Here is an 18,085-nt window from a genome sequence, read left to right on the forward strand (position 1 = left end):
AAGAAAGGAAACGACATACAAATCGGATTATTCATTGCTTATCTATTGAAACAAGAACCTGCAGAATATATTCCTCCCACTTCCCAGTCAAGGGCTCCGGTCCAACGCCACAAACGAGACCTGTTCTTCCCCCCTCTTTCTGGTCTGACAGCCATCCCTGCCGTGGGCGTGAGAATCCAATCAGCCCCCCCGGTGCCTTGTGCCTCGTCACTCCCCTGTTTGCTGTTTGCTGCGTGGTTCGTACTTGTTTTAGATAAGACCAGGCTGTTTCCCAGACGATGAGTCCGTCGGAAGCCAGACACCAGCGCACTGGCTCTGGGGATCCTTTCCTTGACGCAGACCTCTACTATGGTGATGAGGATGCCATGTCACGGATTAAGGATCGTCGGAGAGCGTTCTCACAGGTGGGTTTATCGTTATTTTTCTTTCCATACTATCTATCTATTCTTTTCTGTCGAGGTAAAAGCTAATGTATCGCTGTTAGACATTGAAGGTCTTTAACAGGGAGGATATCCATGATCTCATCGGCAAGCTCCCGGTGAGAAGAGGGAGTCATGGTAATTACTTCTTCTGAGAGTATTTATCCATATCTAATTATTTTTAGATGAAATCTCCGCTCAACCACGAAAGTTCCTGATCGATGTCGATGCCACGTTGGAAAGCCTGTTGGAGAGAGAAGACACGGACAAGAACCACCAGATCACAATCGAGGACGCGGGGCCGAAGGTGAGCAATAGAGCAATAGAGAGCAATAGACTTCGTCGGCTTGGAGGATAGAAATCATAATAATGATGGCAGGTGCTTTCCGTTGGAACGGCCGCATCGTCCGGGTACAACAAATTCGATGTCCGCGGGACGTATATGCTGTCGAACCTGCTGCAGGAGCTCACCATCGCCAAGGACCACGGACGCAAACATATCATTCTGGATGAGGCGAGGCTGAGCGAGAACCCCGTCGCTCGTCTGTCGCGGCTGATCAAGACCTCCTTTTGGAACGCCCTGACCCGCCGCATCGATGCGTCCAACATCGAGGTCGCCGGCCGAGACCCCAAGGACTGGACCTCTGATCCGCGACCGAGAATCTATGTCCCGCCGACCGAGACCAAACAGCTGGAGTACTACCGGTCGGTCGCTGCGGCGCACCCGGAGCTCCGGCTCGACGTGCAGGTGCTGGCTGCGGAGATCACCCCGGAGTACGTGCAGAAGCTGAATGAGAAGCCTGGTCTGCTCGCGCTGGCCATGGAAGAGAAGCTGAACGAAGCGACGATGAAGACCGAGTTCATGGGTGTGCCCTTTGTGGTGCCCGGCGGCCGGTTCAACGAGCTGTACGGGTGGGACAGCTACATGGAGTCGTTGGGCCTGCTGGTCAGTGACCGGGTCGATCTCGCCAAGGCGATGGTCGTCAACTTCTGCTTCTGCATCAAGCACTACGGCAAGATCCTCAACGCCAACCGCAGCTACTACCTGACGCGGTCGCAGCCACCGTTCCTGACCGACATGGCGCTGCGGGTCTACGACCGGATCAAGGGGGAGCCTGGGGCGCGAGAATTTCTGCAAAACGCCACTCTGGCCGCCATTAAGGAGTACTACAGCGTGTGGACGGCCGAGCCCCGGCTCGACCCCGTGACGGGTCTGTCGCGGTACCGACCGGAGGGGATGGGCGTGCCGCCGGAGACGGAGCCCACGCACTTTGTGCACCTGCTGGAGCCCTACGCGGCCAAGCACGGGATGACGTTCGAGGAGTTTGTGCAGGCGTACAACGATGGGAAGGTCAAGGAACCGGAGCTGGACGACTACTTCCTGCACGATCGGGCGGTGCGCGAGTCGGGCCACGACACCAGCTACCGACTGGAGCGGGTGTGCGCGGACCTGGCGACGGTGGACCTCAATGCCCTGCTGTACAAGTACGAGGTGGACATTGCGCGGATCATCCGCACCGTCTTCAAGGACCGGCTGGAGATCCCCGTGGAGTTCCGCACCGCGGCGAGCCGGGACACGGCCTTTGAGACGTCGGCGGTCTGGGACCGGCGGGCGCGCAAGCGCAAGCTCCGCATGGAGACGCATCTGTGGGATGCGGAACGGGGCATGTTCTTCGACTACGACACGGTGAAGCGCGAGCGCACCACGTACGAGAGCGCGACCACCTTCTGGGCGATGTGGGCGGGGCTGGCTACACCGCAGCAGGCGGCGGACCTGGTCACCAAGGCGCTGCCCCGGTTCGAGGCCTACGGCGGGCTCGTCTCCGGCACGGAGGAGAGTCGTGGGCCGGTCTCTCTCGACCGACCCAACCGGCAGTGGGACTACCCGTACGGCTGGGCGCCGCAGCAGATGCTCGCCTGGACGGGTCTGCTGCGGTACGGCTACCAGGCGGAGGCGGAGCGTCTCGCCTACCGCTGGCTGTACATGATCACCAAGGCGTTTGTCGATTTCAACGGCGTCGTGGTGGAAAAGTACGACGTGACGCGGCCGATCGATCCGCACCGTGTCGATGCCGAGTATGGCAACCAAGGGATCGATTTTAAGGGTGCACCCAAGGAGGGGTACGTTTTTTTTTCTTCCTCTTCTTCTTCTTCTTCTTCTTCTTTGCTAACTATGTAGATTCGGCTGGGTCAATGCGAGCTACGTCTATGGCCTGGAGATCCTCAACGCCCACATGCGCCGTGCTTTAGGGGCGATTACCCCATACGAGACATACAGCAAGGCGGTTGCTGCTCAAGAGGAAGCGTTTTAGATGGGTTAGGGAGGACATTTGGCATTATTATAGTAAGGATAGTACGGATAGTACAGGGTATTACTATCATCATAGCATAGGTAGACTGAACTTAATAGTATCTTACGAGTATGGGATTATCGGTTGACTCAATAGTAAAACTAATGCCGAGGTCCAATGGAAGAACATGAGTGTCTATTGACTCATGGCCTGCATATGATATTTGGTTTCAGATCTAGACGGTAGCTATGATGATATTATCCTATACAACAATAACAGTCGTAGTATAAGGATAACTACCACCATCTACACTACTCTAGTTTTTATAGCTATCTATCCATAGCTCTTCTCTTCTATCTAGCTCTTCTCTTCTATCTAGCTATTCTGTCATCACATCTGATCCACATGCAGTGGCAAACAAGACTACCTCGGCCACATCCTCTGCCCCGAAACTCTCCTTGCTCCGTCTTTCGGCTGGAACATCGGTAGCAAACGAAGGCGTAGCAAATAAGATGCTTCTATCTGGTTCAGGTATACTTTGACTCCAGATGTGAATCACCGCGGCCCTGCATTTCCCGCTGGGCCGAGCTATGACTGTATTGTATACTCTATACTCTATAATCTATATATATCGTACTAGCATCAGATAGTCATAACCAGATAATCATATCAAATATCATCGTTACAGACTTCAAGATGGACGAAGATACTAAATACCAGAGCGAAGTGCAGGCTGTCAAGACCTGGTGGCAGGACTCGCGCTGGCGATACACTCGTCGGCCTTATACAGCCGAACAGATTGTGGCCAAGCGAGGCAATCTGGCCATCGAGTATCCTTCCAACACGCAGAGCAAGAAGCTGTGGACGATTCTGGAGCAAAACTTTACAGTATTGCCTTCTCCCTCATTCTCCCTTCCCCAGCTAATTGTTAGACTCAAAAAGCAAGCTTCACATATGGCTGTCTCGAACCGACCATGCTCACCCAGATGGCCAAATACCTCGACACGGTGTACGTCTCTGGCTGGCAGAGTTCGTCGACGGCGTCGTCGACGGATGAGCCTTCGCCAGACCTCGCGGATTACCCGATGGTACGGCACCCTTCCGATCCATCAAGACTGGCTATCAAGAGCATCTACTAATCGTCTTGATTCGTAGAACACCGTCCCCAACAAGGTGAACCAGCTGTTCATGGCCCAGCTGTTCCACGACCGCAAACAGCGCGAAGAGCGTCTCTCCACCCCGCGAGACCAGCGACACAAAGTCGCCAACGTCGACTACCTGCGGCCGATCATCGCCGACGCAGACACAGGCCACGGCGGTCTCACGGCCGTCATGAAACTGACCAAGCTGTTTGTTGAGAGGGGAGCTGCGGGCATCCATATCGAGGACCAGGCGCCGGGGACGAAGAAATGTGGCCATATGGCGGGCAAGGTGTTGGTGCCTATCAGCGAGCACATCAACCGTCTTGTTGCCATTCGTGCGCAGGCAGACATAATGGGTACACTCTTTTTAATACATTCAAGTGTAATGTTTTTCATAGCTAATGGGATCAGGAACCGATCTTCTGGCTATTGCGCGAACAGACTCCGAAGCCGCAACGCTGCTCACCTCGACCATCGACCACCGCGACCACGCGTTCATCATCGGGAGCACGAACCCATCGATCCAGCCGTTGAACGAGCTGATGGTTGCCGCAGAACAGGCCGGCAAGCACGGGGCCGAGCTCCAGGCCATCGAAGACGAGTGGACCCGCCGCGCCGGTCTGAAGCTGTTCAGCGAGGCAGTCGTCGACACCATCATGCAGCAGCACGCCGCCGGCGCCGCCGGCGCCAGACACCAACAAGCCGAAGCCGACAAGGCGGCTGCTCTGGCCGCCCGCTTCCAGCGTGATATCCGGGGCAAGAGTAACGGCGAGGCACGCGCGCTGGCGAAACAGCTCACGGGCCTCGACATCTACTGGGACTGGGACTCCCCACGCACACGAGAGGGATACTATCGGTACCAGGGCGGGACGCAATGTGCCGTCAACCGCGCGGTGGCGTATGCCCCCTTTGCAGACCTGATCTGGATGGAAAGCAAGCTGCCGGACTACGCGCAGGCCCGCGAGTTCGCTCAGGGCGTCCACGCCGTCTGGCCCCAGCAGAAGCTGGCGTATAACCTTTCCCCCTCGTTCAACTGGAAGAAAGCCATGCCGCGCGACGAGCAGGAAACATATATCCACCGGTTAGGTCAGTTGGGTTACTGCTGGCAGTTCATCACCCTCGCCGGTCTACACACCACCGCGCTCATCTCCGACACCTTTGCGAGGGCGTATGCGTCGCACGGCATGCGCGCGTACGGCGAACTCGTCCAGGAACCGGAGATGGACCAGGGCGTCGACGTCGTCACCCACCAGAAATGGAGCGGTGCCAATTACGTCGACGGTCTGTTGAAGATGGTTACGGGGGGGGTCAGCAGTACCGCTGCCATGGGCAATGGTGTTACCGAAGAGCAGTTTAAATAGTTTCTCATTCTCATATTCATATTCTCATTCTCCCATTTCTTAATTATACATAGCGTATCTGACTGGCCAGACTGTAGGGAGTACAAGTAGACCAGTACGGTAAGACCTTAATGGCTATATCTCAGCTTCATCACTTCACCTTTCTTCACCTCTCTTCAGATTAATTTCCAGTGTTACCTGTCAGGTTGCACAATGTCGAACCGAGGAGCATTGCATGTGCTCAAAGACGATCCGTGGTCTGGCGCAATTTCCCCTCAACCCCGGCAGTTCAGGAGAGCCGAAACAACGCCCCCTCCTTGTCCAGAGGGAGTCTCTTCTTTTCATCCAAAAGGTAAGTTACTTTCTACTCTCTGTTTATTTTGGATCTCGATCGCTCTGTATCCTATCTGTCTGTCTCTTGCTGATCTTCGAACGCTCGAAGCTGGAATGACGTCGCTGCCTACGACGGATCCTTGAACGAACGCAAACCGAGAGAGGCAGCTCCAAACGTATCACTTATCAGCTGGTGGAAGATTACCGTGATAATTATAATGGCCAGCAATCCCTTCCAGCTACAGTATACCCCCGTGGAGGAGATTTCGGCGCGTGTGGCCACGGTGCGCGAGACTTTTGCCCAGCACAAAACGCGTGAGGTGGAGTTCCGGCTGGTCCAGCTTCGCAAGCTGTATTGGGCGTGAGTGATTATAATCTATTATTGCTATTATTAATGGAGGGATGCCTGACTTTTCAGAGTCAAAGATCATGAGAAAGAGATCGCCGAAGCAGAGAACCGCGACCTAGGCCGGCCCGCGTTCGAGATATACAGTGGCGAGATCGGCTGGGTCGAAAACGACATTGTCTTCGTCACGAAGAACCTGGAGAAATGGATGAAGGACGAGAAGGCGCCGGATATCAGTCTGACGTTCAAGTTTATGAACCCGAAGATCCGCAAGGATCCGTTTGGTTGTGTGTTGATCATTGGGTGGGTTACTCTTAGAGTCTACACGCCCCTAGGTATTCTTGTATACGGACGAACTGATAGCTTAGACCGTTCAACTACCCCTTCCAGCTGACTCTCGGCCCGTTGATCGGTGCCATTGCGGCGGGCAACACGGTCGTGCTCAAGCCCAGTGAAAGTGCGCCTCATTGCGCGGCGGTCATGCAGAAGATCATCGAGGCGGCGCTCGACCCGTCGTGCTACACCGTCGTGCAGGGCGGCATCCCCGAAACCCAAGCCCTGCTGGCCGAGAAGTGGGACAAGATCTTCTTCACGGGGAGTGTCAACGTCGGCCGGATCGTCGCAAAGGCGGCCGCACCACACCTGACGCCCGTCGTCCTGGAGCTGGGAGGCATCAACCCGGCCATCGTGACCAAGAACGCTGACCCGCGACTAGTCGCGCGCCGCATGCTATGGGCCAAGATGATCAACGCAGGCCAGGTGTGCACGTCGCAGAACTACCTGCTGGTCGACCGTCAGATCCTCCCGCTCGTGGTCGACGAGTTCAAAAGGGCCTACGCCGAGTACTTCCCCCTCGGCGCCAAGGCGTCTCCGGACTACGGCCGCATCATCAACCAGGCTTCCTTCCGCCGCATCAAGGCCCAGATCGATTGTACCAGAGGCAAGATCCTCATGGGCGGCTCCATGGACGAGTCCGACCGCTTCATCGAGCCAACCCTCGTCCTGGTCGATTCCCCCGATGACCCGCTCATCGTCGACGAAACCTTTGGCCCCATTCTGACCATCCTCCCCGTCGACGATCTCGAGCAAGCCATCCACACCGCAAATACCATCCAGAGCACGCCCCTGGGTATCTATCCTTTCGGCACCAAAGCCGAAATAGCAAGAAGTACCCCTTCCCCCCTTCCCTAGCCTGTGCTTTATAGTGAAGTTGGGAGTGCTGACTGTATAGTTCTAAATACCACCCGCTCCGGCGGCGTCGCCGTCAACGACGCCGCCCTGCACATCCCAACCCTGCCCTTTGGTGGCGTCGGCGAGAGTGGCACAGGCGCCTACCGCGGCCGCGCCAGCTTCGACGCCTTCGTCCACCGCCGCCCCGTCACCACCAGTCCCGGCTGGGTCGAGTCGCTGCTTGCCATCCGCTACCCACCCTACGCGGGCAAGCTGGAAAAGTTTCGTCTGATGAGTACCCTGCGCCCGGACTTTGATCGCCACGGTAACAGGTTGCGTCTTGGCTGGTTGCGTTCTCTGCTTACCCTTGGCGGCGGGACTGTCGCGTCGGGCGCAGGCCGTGCCTCTATTCTCCTTGGTGAGTGATTCTTCCGTTCTGTCTTTTTATTCCTTTTTTTTTTTTTCAGTTCCCTCCGTTTGGTTGTTTAGCCCTCTCGCCTGGTCATATTCACTGTAGTTTTTGAGATGTGGGTGCGGAGTGATTCTAGTTGGATAGCAATGTAGCAGATTCCATCTGACTTTTACCTTCGTAAACGGTCTCATAATGCCTGTCGCTTACGTGCTTTAGTTCTATACGTCGTGCTACGGTACTTTCAACGGTCGAAGCTGTGATAGGGATACCTTGTCTTGGGTTTAATTGGTTATTTATCAGTATAGTCTAGGATCTAGTCTAGGATCTAGGTTGATTGATTTTGCTAGAACTTGGCATTGTCTACTCTGTAGAGCTGTCATTATCATGGCTATCCTTTACTACTAACACCGCCGTTCGACCCCCCTCCGACTCACACACAGATATTTGACTCCCTTGTACGGCTTGACACCCTCGCCTAGCCCGCGACTCCGCCGTGGATCTAGATTTAGACTGTCCACGCGGATGCCGGAGGGGAGCCACCCGCGCACGGAGAACGAGACTGCCGCAGAGTTGGGCATTAGGCTGGCGTATAGCTGGGCCTTGGTCTTGCGTGCGGGCGGGTGGAAGATGCTCGAGGAAGCAGGATGTTGTTGTTGTTGTTGCAGCGGTGGCGTCGGGACAGGGCTTTGCGGTTTCGAGGGATCCGACGGTTCGTCAGGCGTATCGGGAATGGTGGAAGTAGTAGCAGCGGTGGAGCGAGACTTTTTGGTTTTCTTCTTCTTGGTCTTGCGTTTGCGACTTGACGAATCCTTCGCTGACCCGCTGGTCTGGTACGAGGTCGGGGCTTCGTAGTAGCCCTGGAGTAGGTTGGCGTTGGCTTCGACGTCTTCCGTCTCCGCCGGGTCGTCGAATCCCTCGTCTACAGACTGGTATCCGGCGACGGTGCAGCGGAGGGTTGCGGTGCCGGAAATCGTGCCGGCATCCTTGGTGGGGACGCGCCATTCGAGAACATCGCTGCCGGGGGAGAACTGCGGTTCGCCCCGACTCGCCTGCATGGCGGTGATGCTGCGGACAGACTTGGAGATGGGGATCGTGACAACGACCTCCTCCAAGACGGGAGAGGAGGAGTTTCCGCCGCCGCCGCCGCCACCGCCGCCGCTTCCTCCTGCGAGGAAGGACGGGGTCGAGGTCCCCGACCCGTTCCGTCCGGCGCTGGGTCGCGAAGCGGCGGGCGGGAAGCCCGGAAAGTTGGTGTTGAGGGTGAGTCGCACTTCAAACTCGGAATGATTCGGGCCTAGTGATTTTCGAATATCGACGATTGCGGGGAGGAAGATCTTTTCCATATGGCTCGGCGGGCGGTCCAGGCTGGGGTCCATGGGGAGAAGGTCAACTTCATATCCCGCTAGGATGAAGCGTCCATCCGGCGGCACAAAGCTCAGCTCTCCCGGCTGCTCCCGCCACCGTGCAAGTCTCACGCACGGGTGGAAGACCGGCAGGTCGATCTTGCGAGCAATTGCTTGTTGGCCGCCCGGCGCAGTCAGCGAGAGCAGCAGATCCGGGATGCCGGATATCTTGGCCGTGAAGGCTATCGTCCCAGATACGAGGGCCGACAGCACTCGCCCGGAGGGGGCCATGACGACCGAGAGGGATTCGACAATGTCCACGTAGAGCTCGTTCGACGTGTGCCGCACGTTCGGCCGTCTCCAGGGGATGGCGGGCCCTTGCGCGAGGCTGGCCGCCGCCAATTGTTGCTTGAGGGGGTTATTCGATCCTAAATTAGGCGTGGTGGCACTACACTATTAGTTTCCATCGGTTCTTGATCACTTTCTGCCCAAGTGTACTTCACATGGTGTTTGTTGACTGTTTACTCACCCCGGCAGTGTCACCCCGCCAAGCAGCTTCCCCATCCATCCCTCGACCTCGACAACCTCCTGTAACGCATTCAGCTCCGTGTTGCATACGATGCCCGCATCGCACATCTCGTTGAGCAGCTGCGCAACCACATCGTAGCTCGACTGCAGCTTGGAGGCGAGCAGGGGCGCCCCGACAAACTCCTCCAGCACGTCAATCACGCGATGTAGGAACTCGAGCACGAGCAGCGGCTCGGCCTCCACCTCGGACACGGCGAGAAACAGTAGATTCGAGTGCGTGATCGAGAACACCGTCACCGGTGGCGCCGCGTTGGGAAGATATACCAGGGACGGTCTCGGGGCCGGATGGGCCTTATAGAGGGGTAATATCGAGGCCGCGGAGGGCGGCCGTGAGCGGTACACATGCTCTACAATGGGGGCACTGGTTTTGTCAGCTGTCAGCTTGAACGGAAACAAAAATAAACAGAGAAAAAAAAAGCAAAAAAAGGCAAAAGAACCATACCTATACTCATCATAGATGTAGAGAGCATCAACCTCGCTGCTCATGATGCTGGCTTCCAGGGTCCGGTGTGATGACGATGAAGCCTGGCCTCGCCCATATCGGAGGAAGCCCATAATAATTTCTGCCGCCGGTCTCCGCCTCGGAACAATCAGGTGCTTTCTTTGCTCACGATTCAACACTGACGAGGTTGATTCTCTCGGAACGAGCTGGGGTTTGCTACAAGGCCCATGGTTAAGATTCGAAATGGCTCCTTCGAAAGATGACAGAGATGGAACCTGGAACATCCAGGCCCAGGATGCCAAGCGTGCGCTGGCGGAAGACAAGTTCGAGGACTGCCTCTCGTGTAGGGTGACTGGTAAGTAAACCATTATTGAGAACGATATATAGGTATCTATATCTAGTGGGTTAACACGAAGAATAGGCTCTGCCGCGTTTATTGGGTTGGGGGTCTACAGCTATTATACAGGCATGCGCAATCTCCGCGCGCAAGAGAAGACGATCATGCAAAGCGCGACCAAGTACAAGATGGGGTCACGACAGTTGGGGATCGCCACGATATCGGCTACCTTGGTGGGAATGGGGATCTGGCGGGCTTTCAACTGATACCCTGGCTGCCTACGCCAGTAGCTTGGGGGGAGACGGAGAGGGAACGGCTGAAAGATGGAGTAGTGGTATATTTATACGGTAACAGCAATCCTGGGTATCGCCATCTCCGATATCCTCGAATTCAAAATATTGTAAAATAGAAAGGGACAAGAAGAGAAGATAACATGATATGAAGAAAAGGGAAAAAAACAAAAACAAAAAAAAAAATGAGCATAAGAGTAAGAATATGTCTATCTATAAAATGCCAGGCTGAAAGCAAGACTCCCATCGATGCACCGGAACCAGTAAGACAAGGAAGTTCCGCAGCCGTCCGTCTAAGCGCTGCGAAACAAGAAGGATAATGGGTTCATCAGATCATCATCAAAAGAAAAGTCCTTGGCTAGGTGAACCGGCCGCGTTTGGGGCCGCCGAACATATCCCGCCCGTTCCCTAACCCGGACAGGTCGAAGAAATCTGGGAAGGGCATCTTTCGCTTGGAGCCAAGCCCGACCGAGGGGGGCTCACGAGTCGCAGCCCGCGGGCTTGACCGAGAGAGGTTGCCATGGCGATGTTGTGCCCGGGCGTTGCGAGGTAGAAGCGAGACGCTGACGGTATCGTCCTGAGAGAGGTTGGCCGAGGTATCTGACGGCTGCATGTCGGTATCTTGCTCTGGATATTGGGGCATCGTCGGTCCGGCGGAAAAGGTAAAGATGGCGGTGCTCGAAAACGGGTTCGCGGTCTCGTTGGTGATGGTGGTGGTGGTGGTGGTGGTGGTGGTGGTCTGCGGCGGAGGGGGGGACGATTGGGTACCGGTCGACTCGTGGCGAACAGGCGACCTCGATCGAGACGGCTGGCGAACGGTCTCGGGCTCCGGCTTTACCTTGCGTGTGGCAGCCGGCGAGGTGCTCCTAGCCCGCTTGTCCATCTCTCCTCGCTGTTGTTCGTCGTCATCGCTGGCCGGAGCCGTGCCATCGCTTCGCTCCGTCGCCCACTGTCGGACTCGCCACCCCTCCCCATCACCGAGCCCCAGATTCTCCCGATCCAGGAAGGTCAATAGGTCCTCAATGGCCTCCTGATATCCTGCCTGTCGAGCCTGAGCCTGTTCACACACCGCATTCTTGTACAGGTTGGTGACGGACAGCGCCGCCGTCTTGAACGCCTGCAGCAGCTGCTCCGGAGGCTGCGGCCGGGGAGTCGAGCTGGGAAGCGACGTATTCAGCGAGCGCATGGAATCCATGGTATAGATAAGAAAACGGTGCTTCGTTCGTGTGCTGCAAAAAAAGCCTGTATGCTGCCGCTGCTGGTCGAGGTGGGAAGGTGGGCCGTGCTCGGATATGGCTCTCACCACAAATAAAAGAAAGGAGACTGGGTTGCTGCGAAGTAGGACACAGCCAGGGACTCTCTCGCTGCCAGGCTAGTGAATAAGCTGCCTCTTCAACCGCCAAAGACACTCGATCATGCAACAGCCACTGTACACAAAGACCAGGGAGGGGCACTAATTCCGTAGTGACTCGTTGCTAGTCAAGATTTCTGCCGCCAAAAATCGCCCAAAATCGCCCAAAATCGCCCAAACAGGCTCCACCCGCGGAGAAACTGCTCTTCCGTCCCGTGCTGACTCAGCTCACCTGACTCGCGCCCCCCGCCCAATCAGCGCGCGCCGCCGCCTGCGCGCCTGGGCTTCCACTTGCGACGAAATTCCATTTGCCATCCCGGGGCGCGCCTGTCGGTCCTGCTCCTCCTCAGGACACTCGGTTGGCCACGCAGCACCCATCGATTTCACCCCCCCCCATCTTCCAGTCCATCGGAAAAAGGAAGGCTACGCGTCTGGTGTTTCCGTGCTGGAGCTTGTGAGCGTTGTAGCTTGAGTTTTCGAGTGGTTTGACCTGCTGTACACCGGTATCAACATACGGCGGTGCGCAGCACACGCGGATGGCGCCCATGCAGTCGTTTGTGCCTCACTCCGACACGCCCTCGCAGGCCGACACGCCGATGACAGATGCCAATGAAGAGCCCGTCACGTCTGTGCCGGTAGACGCACCCATGTCGGTAGGTCTTGCAGGTTTGGCGTGGTATATGAATTACACCAACCACTGACTGATTTACTTGGATCCAGGGATATCATGACACTCCTGATTACACTGTAAGACGGCTCATTGAGAGGTGCCAAAGTTGTGTGACCGACCGCATAGCTAATGACTGGACTTGGTAGGACTCCGACACGAATCCCAATACGACCGCAAGCAGTGTTGCAGGCGACATAGCTCCCGTCGATGGACGCAGGCGGAGATCTGAAGCTTTTCAGCTGAGGAAAAGTATTCTGGGCAAAAAACATGGCCGTCTCGACGAATCCAAGGTATGTCGGGTGGTCCCTCCTTTTTGGCGAGGATGCAAGCTCTTCCAAGCTTTTTGCTAACCACGTGTTACTCGTAGGAGGATGACTCCATCCGCCGGTTCCGCTACCTGCTTGGGTTGACTGATCTCTTCCGTCATTTCATTGAAACGAACCCGAATCCCAGGATCAAGGAGATCATGGCCGAGATCGATCGGCAAAACGCCGAGGAGGCCAAGGTGAAGAAAGGCACCTCACGTACTGGCGGCGCCAGCGGCGATCGGCGGCGCAGGACGGAACAGGAAGAGGATGCTGAGTTGCTTCGAGACGAGCGTCACGGCGGCGAAACAAACACGGTCTTCAGAGAATCGCCTTCGTACATCCAAGGAGAGATGCGTGACTACCAGGTTGCAGGCTTAAACTGGCTGGTCTCGCTCCACGAAAATGGTATCTCTGGTATTCTTGCAGATGAAATGGGCCTGGGCAAGACTCTACAGACCATTTCGTTTCTCGGGTACCTACGCCACCTATGTGATATCACTGGACCCCACCTTGTCGCGGTTCCCAAGTCTACGCTCGACAATTGGAAGCGCGAATTCCAGAAATGGACACCCGAAGTGAACGTGCTCGTCCTCCAGGGCGACAAAGAGGAGCGCAATCGGTTGATCAATGAGAGACTACTCTCGGAAGATTTCGATGTCTGCATCACCAGCTACGAAATGATCCTGCGTGAAAAGTCCCATCTGAAGAAGTTCGCCTGGGAATATATCGTCATCGACGAAGCCCATCGGATCAAGAACGAGGAGTCGTCTCTGGCCCAGATCATCCGCTTGTTCCACTCTCGTAACCGCTTGCTCATCACTGGCACCCCCCTCCAGAACAACCTGCATGAGCTCTGGGCACTCTTGAACTTCCTGCTCCCCGACGTCTTTGGTGATTCAGAGGCCTTCGACCAATGGTTCTCCGGCCAGGATGCCGATCAGGATACGGTCGTCCAACAGCTGCATCGCGTCCTGCGGCCGTTCCTCCTCCGTCGTGTGAAGAGCGATGTGGAGAAGAGTCTGCTGCCAAAGAAGGAAATCAACCTGTATGTTCCCCTGTCCGAGATGCAGGTCAAGTGGTACCAGAGGATTCTCGAGAAAGATATCGATGCCGTCAACGGAGCTGCCGGAAAGCGCGAGTCCAAGACCCGTCTTCTCAACATTGTCATGCAGCTTCGAAAGTGCTGCAACCACCCTTATCTTTTCGAAGGAGCCGAACCGGGCCCTCCATATACCACCGATGAACATCTTATCTTCAACGCCGGCAAGATGGCCATCCTGGACAAGCTCCTGACCCGTATGAAGAGACAGGGCAGCCGGGTGTTGATTTTCTCCCAAATGAGCCGTGTGCTTGACATCCTTGAGGATTACTGTGTCTTCCGTGAATACAAGTATTGCCGCATTGACGGTACCACGGCTCACGAAGACCGTATCGCTTCTATCGATGAATACAACAAGCCAGGCTCAGAAAAGTTCATCTTCCTGCTTACCACCCGAGCAGGAGGTCTGGGTATCAACTTGACCTCCGCCGATATCGTTGTCCTATACGACAGCGATTGGAATCCTCAGGCCGATCTTCAGGCGATGGACCGCGCGCATCGGATTGGCCAGACCAAACAGGTTGTGGTGTTCCGGTTTGTGACGGAGAATGCAATCGAGGAGAAGGTGCTGGAACGTGCCGCGCAGAAACTTCGATTGGACCAGCTTGTCATTCAGCAGGGACGCGCTCAGCAGCAGAATAAGAACGCCGCATCCAAGGATGAATTGCTCGGCATGATTCAACACGGTGCCGCCAACGTCTTCAATACCAAAGCCACGCCTAGCGGCCTGGCAGCTGGGAGCGAATTCACCGAGGACGACTTTGATGCGATCATGCGTAAGGGCGAGGAGCGTACTTCGGAACTCAACAAGAAGTATGAGAGCTTAGGCATTGACGATCTCCAAAAGTTCAGCTCTGAAAATGCCTACGAGTGGAACGGTCAGGATTTCACCGACCGCAAGAAGGATATCGGGATGACCTGGATCAACCCGGCCAAACGTGAGCGCAAGGAACAGTTCTACTCCATCGACAAATATTACCGCCAAGCGCTGGCTACCGGTGGTAGGACCGCAGAGGCGAAGCCCAAAGTTCCCCGGGCACCGAAGCAGATCGCCATTCATGACTGGCAGTTCTTCCCGCCTGGTCTCCAGGAACTACAGGAGAAGGAAACCGCCTATTTCCACAAGGAGATCGGCTACAAGGCACAGCTTCCCGATGGGCCCGAGGAAGAGCTCAGCGAGCGTGAGGCGGAAAGGGACCTGGAGCAGCAAGAGATTGACAATGCTGTTCCCCTCACTGAACAAGAGCAGGCAGAGAAGGCCAAGATGTCGGAGGAAGGTTTCTCAACTTGGAACCGCCGAGATTTCCAGCAGTTCATCAACGGCTCGGCCAAGTTCGGACGCACCGACTACGCCGGTATCGCCACCGAGGTCGACAGCAAGGACCCCGAGGAGGTTGAAGAATATGCCGAGGTCTTCTGGAAACGCTACACGGAGATCCAGGACTACCCCAAGTACATTCGCGTGGTCGAACAGGGAGAGGAGAAGGTCCGCAAGATGAGCCACCAGCGCAAGATGCTTCGCAAGAAGATGGGAATGTACCGTGTCCCTCTGCAGCAGCTCAAGATCAACTACACCGTCTCCACAACGAACAAGAAAGTGTACACGGAGGAAGAGGACCGGTTTCTGCTTGTGATGCTTGACAAGTATGGCGTCGATGGGGAGGGCCTCTATGAGAAGATCCGCGACGAGATCCGAGAATCGCCGCTTTTCCGCTTCGACTGGTTCTTCCTCAGCCGGACGCCCGTGGAGATTGGACGTCGCTGCACCACCCTGCTCAACACTGTGGCGAAGGAATTCGAGACCGATGGGAAGCCAAACGGTGAAGCTGGCAAGGGACGTGGTCGGGACCGTGACGAGGAAGACGCCGAGAACGAAGAAGTCGGCGCTCCCGCAAAGAAGAAGAGCAAGAATGGGACCGTGGCAAGTGTTAGTTGTTCAATTATCCCGTCCAAAAGAGAAGGAAGAAAGAAAAAGGCCCACTAACTACTTGCAGAACAAGCCGTTAAAAGCCGTCAAGGGAGGCAAAGTGTCCTCGTCGGCCTCGAGAGCAGCCAGCGTGTCATCCAATGCACCGTCGAAATCGAAGAGTCGAAAGAAGTAAAAAAAAAACAGTCTGCCAGCAAGAAAAACTGTGTCAAATTGAATCGAACCTGAAGGCAGTTTAAACGATTTGACTAGATTTTGATATGGATGGTAGTTGAGTAGTGACTTTTTTCTTCTTGCTTGCTATCTTACTTGCTTGCTTGCTTCCTTTTTCCCTTTCTTAGGCTTTCTATTCCCTCTTGACCGGTAGGGTAGGTTGTCGGCTGGCGTTTCTGAAATAGATGCTATTACTGTTGGAGCTGTGCTTGTTCATATATACTTACACTACCATCACCGCTAATGAATCGAATTAGTATGAGGCCTAATGAGTAGATGGTGTAGCATACATAGTTCCGAAGAAGATTTCTCATGGCGCATATCCAGTATAGCAGCACTGCCGGTATTTATGCCAAGTAAGAAAATGAAGAGAAGGGTTTCGAATTAGATACTAGTAACTACTGTACATTGGTTCATGTGGAATATTGGACTATGGTACAAAAGAGAACGGACTCATTTACTGCGCACTTGCGAGAGGAGAGGGCCGCCCAGGAATTTATCCATAAGCAAAGCGGCAGCAACGCTGACGTTCAGACTGTCGACTCGAGCGGGATCGGCGTCGACGCCTAGCGGCGAGGCGAGCCTGGTGCCGGGAATGCTCACGATGGCGTCTGCGTGAGACTTGATATGGTGGGAGAGGCCGGTGCCCTCGCTGCCCAGCATGAGGACTGTCGGGGACTGAGCAAGCAGGTCCTGCTGCGAATCCGAGCCTGCACCGGAGGAGAGGGGGAGGAGGTCGACGGTGGCAGAGCCCTGCTGCGGGGCGTCAGCGGCGTAGAATTTCCAGCCCTGGGCGCGAGACTCTTGGATGAAGGCCACCTCGTTGGAGACGCGCAGCAGGGTCATGTTCTCGGCAGCGCCGGCGGACGCCTTGATCGTCACGGGGGAGAGGGGCGCGGAGTTTCGGCCAGCGAAGATCACCGCGTCGATGCCCAGATAGTATGCTGAGCGGATGATGGCGCCCACGTTGCCCGGGTCCACCACCCCGTCCAGCAGCAAGGCAAAGGGGTAGCGCGGGCGAGGCAGGGAAGAAGCAGACTGGGGCCGCACGATCGCGATCCGACTGTTCGTCCCGTTGACGGCGGCCTCCTCGCGCGACTGGGGGGCAAGCACGACTGAAAAATGACTCTCGTCCGTCGAGGGTACAGCCGCGAAGCTCCGTACGGGTTGGCAGGGTAAAGGGGAGGCCTCTAGCACGCAGCCGTTGTGCGGCCGGCCCGCGCTCATCTTATCCAGCAGCCGGTCCCAGCCTGCAAACACCATCTTCACGGGGATGTTCTTGGTGAGCGCCAGCTTCCGTAGAGCCACTTTGGCCGCGCCCAGCTCCTCGTCCGCAGCTTGGTATAGGTATAGCTTCCACAGTTTCCGGCGGCCGCACCGCAGCGCGGCTTCAATCGCACTCGCCCCGTAGATGAACTCCGACGCCGGGCTCGAGTAGGGGATGGATTCCGGCACTCGCACGTTCGTCCTGATGCGTTCCGGCATCGTGTCCGTGGCTCTATGATGCCTCGGAGCCTCTTTCGATGGCTTCTTGCGGTGAGCAGCCTCGGGGCTGGCCGTGGGGTTCTCTTTCCGGGCAGGCACGAAGCGGCCGCTTTTCACGAACTCGGCAGCGTCAAAGTCCACCTTCTTCGGCCATCTCTTCTCCCTCTCACTGCTCCGGCCCGTCTGAGGCCGGGGCTCACGCTTCGGCCGGTCCTCGTCCGCCGCAGACCTTCGTGACGGGCGAAATGACGGCCGCGGCTGTGATCGCCGAATACCACGGCTGATGGCGGAGGTCAGGGAGGCATACCGGACAGAATTCAGGGGATTAGAGCCCTTCTCGAGATGGGCAAGCAGCTGGCGAGACGGAAACAAGATGCTGGCTGCCATCTTTGCACCTAAGCAGTGAATAGAGATCAATAAATGCTCTCTCCAGTTAATTATCTCCTTCTTCTTTTTGCTGTGTTGATAATTTCTGCTGCGATAAGATAAGAGAACGGAACATCTATTCATCCGGGCGCGTTTTCCCGCGTCGCGACTTACTGCATCTGGACATTTTGGGAGGGCTGTCAGAGCACTACA

The 18,085-nt window shown here is 55.9% G+C and overlaps 9 protein-coding genes across 9 annotated transcripts; 6 read left to right on the forward strand and 3 right to left on the reverse strand.

Moving 5' to 3' along the window:
* Positions 1-54: 54 nt before the first annotated feature.
* Positions 55-2,763, forward strand: ASPZODRAFT_129648 (hypothetical protein). The gene is made up of 5 exons (XM_022722320.1): positions 55-404; positions 485-557; positions 605-726; positions 799-2,540; positions 2,599-2,763. Exons 1-5 carry the CDS (start codon positions 279-281, stop codon positions 2,729-2,731), a joined length of 2,196 nt encoding a protein of 731 aa, XP_022583742.1. The 5' UTR covers positions 55-278; the 3' UTR covers positions 2,732-2,763.
* Positions 2,764-3,767: 1,004 nt separating this feature from the next.
* On the forward strand, positions 3,768-5,433 carry ASPZODRAFT_1433369 (hypothetical protein). The gene is made up of 2 exons (XM_022724904.1): positions 3,768-4,208; positions 4,264-5,433. The coding sequence occupies exons 1-2, from the start codon at positions 3,899-3,901 to the stop codon at positions 5,211-5,213; spliced, it is 1,260 nt and encodes a 419-aa protein (XP_022583743.1). The 5' UTR covers positions 3,768-3,898; the 3' UTR covers positions 5,214-5,433.
* ASPZODRAFT_129649 (hypothetical protein) lies at positions 5,189-5,688 on the forward strand. The gene has a single exon (XM_022722321.1). The coding sequence runs from the start codon at positions 5,406-5,408 to the stop codon at positions 5,667-5,669; it is 264 nt and encodes an 87-aa protein (XP_022583744.1). The 5' UTR covers positions 5,189-5,405; the 3' UTR covers positions 5,670-5,688.
* A 55-nt stretch (positions 5,689-5,743) lies between these two features.
* Positions 5,744-7,713, forward strand: ASPZODRAFT_150157 (hypothetical protein; the record flags this gene model as incomplete). Its single annotated transcript, XM_022725584.1, has 5 exons — positions 5,744-5,886; positions 5,944-6,174; positions 6,240-7,039; positions 7,103-7,459; positions 7,670-7,713. 5 exons carry the CDS (start codon positions 5,744-5,746, stop codon positions 7,711-7,713), a joined length of 1,575 nt encoding a protein of 524 aa, XP_022583745.1.
* A 141-nt stretch (positions 7,714-7,854) lies between these two features.
* ASPZODRAFT_150158 (hypothetical protein) lies at positions 7,855-9,870 on the reverse strand (the record flags this gene model as incomplete). The annotated part of the gene is made up of 3 exons (XM_022725585.1): positions 7,855-9,244; positions 9,326-9,745; positions 9,827-9,870. The coding sequence occupies 3 exons, from the start codon at positions 9,868-9,870 to the stop codon at positions 7,855-7,857; spliced, it is 1,854 nt and encodes a 617-aa protein (XP_022583746.1).
* Positions 9,871-10,069: 199 nt separating this feature from the next.
* On the forward strand, positions 10,070-10,429 carry ASPZODRAFT_61006 (hypothetical protein; the record flags this gene model as incomplete). Its single annotated transcript, XM_022728955.1, has 2 exons — positions 10,070-10,181; positions 10,248-10,429. The coding sequence occupies 2 exons, from the start codon at positions 10,070-10,072 to the stop codon at positions 10,427-10,429; spliced, it is 294 nt and encodes a 97-aa protein (XP_022583747.1).
* A 382-nt stretch (positions 10,430-10,811) lies between these two features.
* On the reverse strand, positions 10,812-11,648 carry ASPZODRAFT_60632 (hypothetical protein; the record flags this gene model as incomplete). The annotated part of the gene is made up of 1 exon (XM_022728934.1): positions 10,812-11,648. One exon carries the CDS (start codon positions 11,646-11,648, stop codon positions 10,812-10,814), a length of 837 nt encoding a protein of 278 aa, XP_022583748.1.
* A 692-nt stretch (positions 11,649-12,340) lies between these two features.
* Positions 12,341-15,865, forward strand: ASPZODRAFT_140162 (hypothetical protein; the record flags this gene model as incomplete). The annotated part of the gene is made up of 4 exons (XM_022724632.1): positions 12,341-12,457; positions 12,525-12,551; positions 12,621-12,764; positions 12,842-15,865. 4 exons carry the CDS (start codon positions 12,341-12,343, stop codon positions 15,863-15,865), a joined length of 3,312 nt encoding a protein of 1,103 aa, XP_022583749.1.
* Positions 15,866-16,474: 609 nt separating this feature from the next.
* Positions 16,475-18,059, reverse strand: ASPZODRAFT_140163 (hypothetical protein; the record flags this gene model as incomplete). The annotated part of the gene is made up of 2 exons (XM_022724633.1): positions 16,475-17,901; positions 18,047-18,059. 2 exons carry the CDS (start codon positions 18,057-18,059, stop codon positions 16,475-16,477), a joined length of 1,440 nt encoding a protein of 479 aa, XP_022583750.1.
* Positions 18,060-18,085: the final 26 nt, after the last annotated feature.

Source organism: Penicilliopsis zonata (genome assembly GCF_001890105.1).
Source record: "Penicilliopsis zonata CBS 506.65 unplaced genomic scaffold ASPZOscaffold_3, whole genome shotgun sequence".
Lineage (NCBI taxonomy): Eukaryota > Fungi > Ascomycota > Eurotiomycetes > Eurotiales > Aspergillaceae > Penicilliopsis > Penicilliopsis zonata.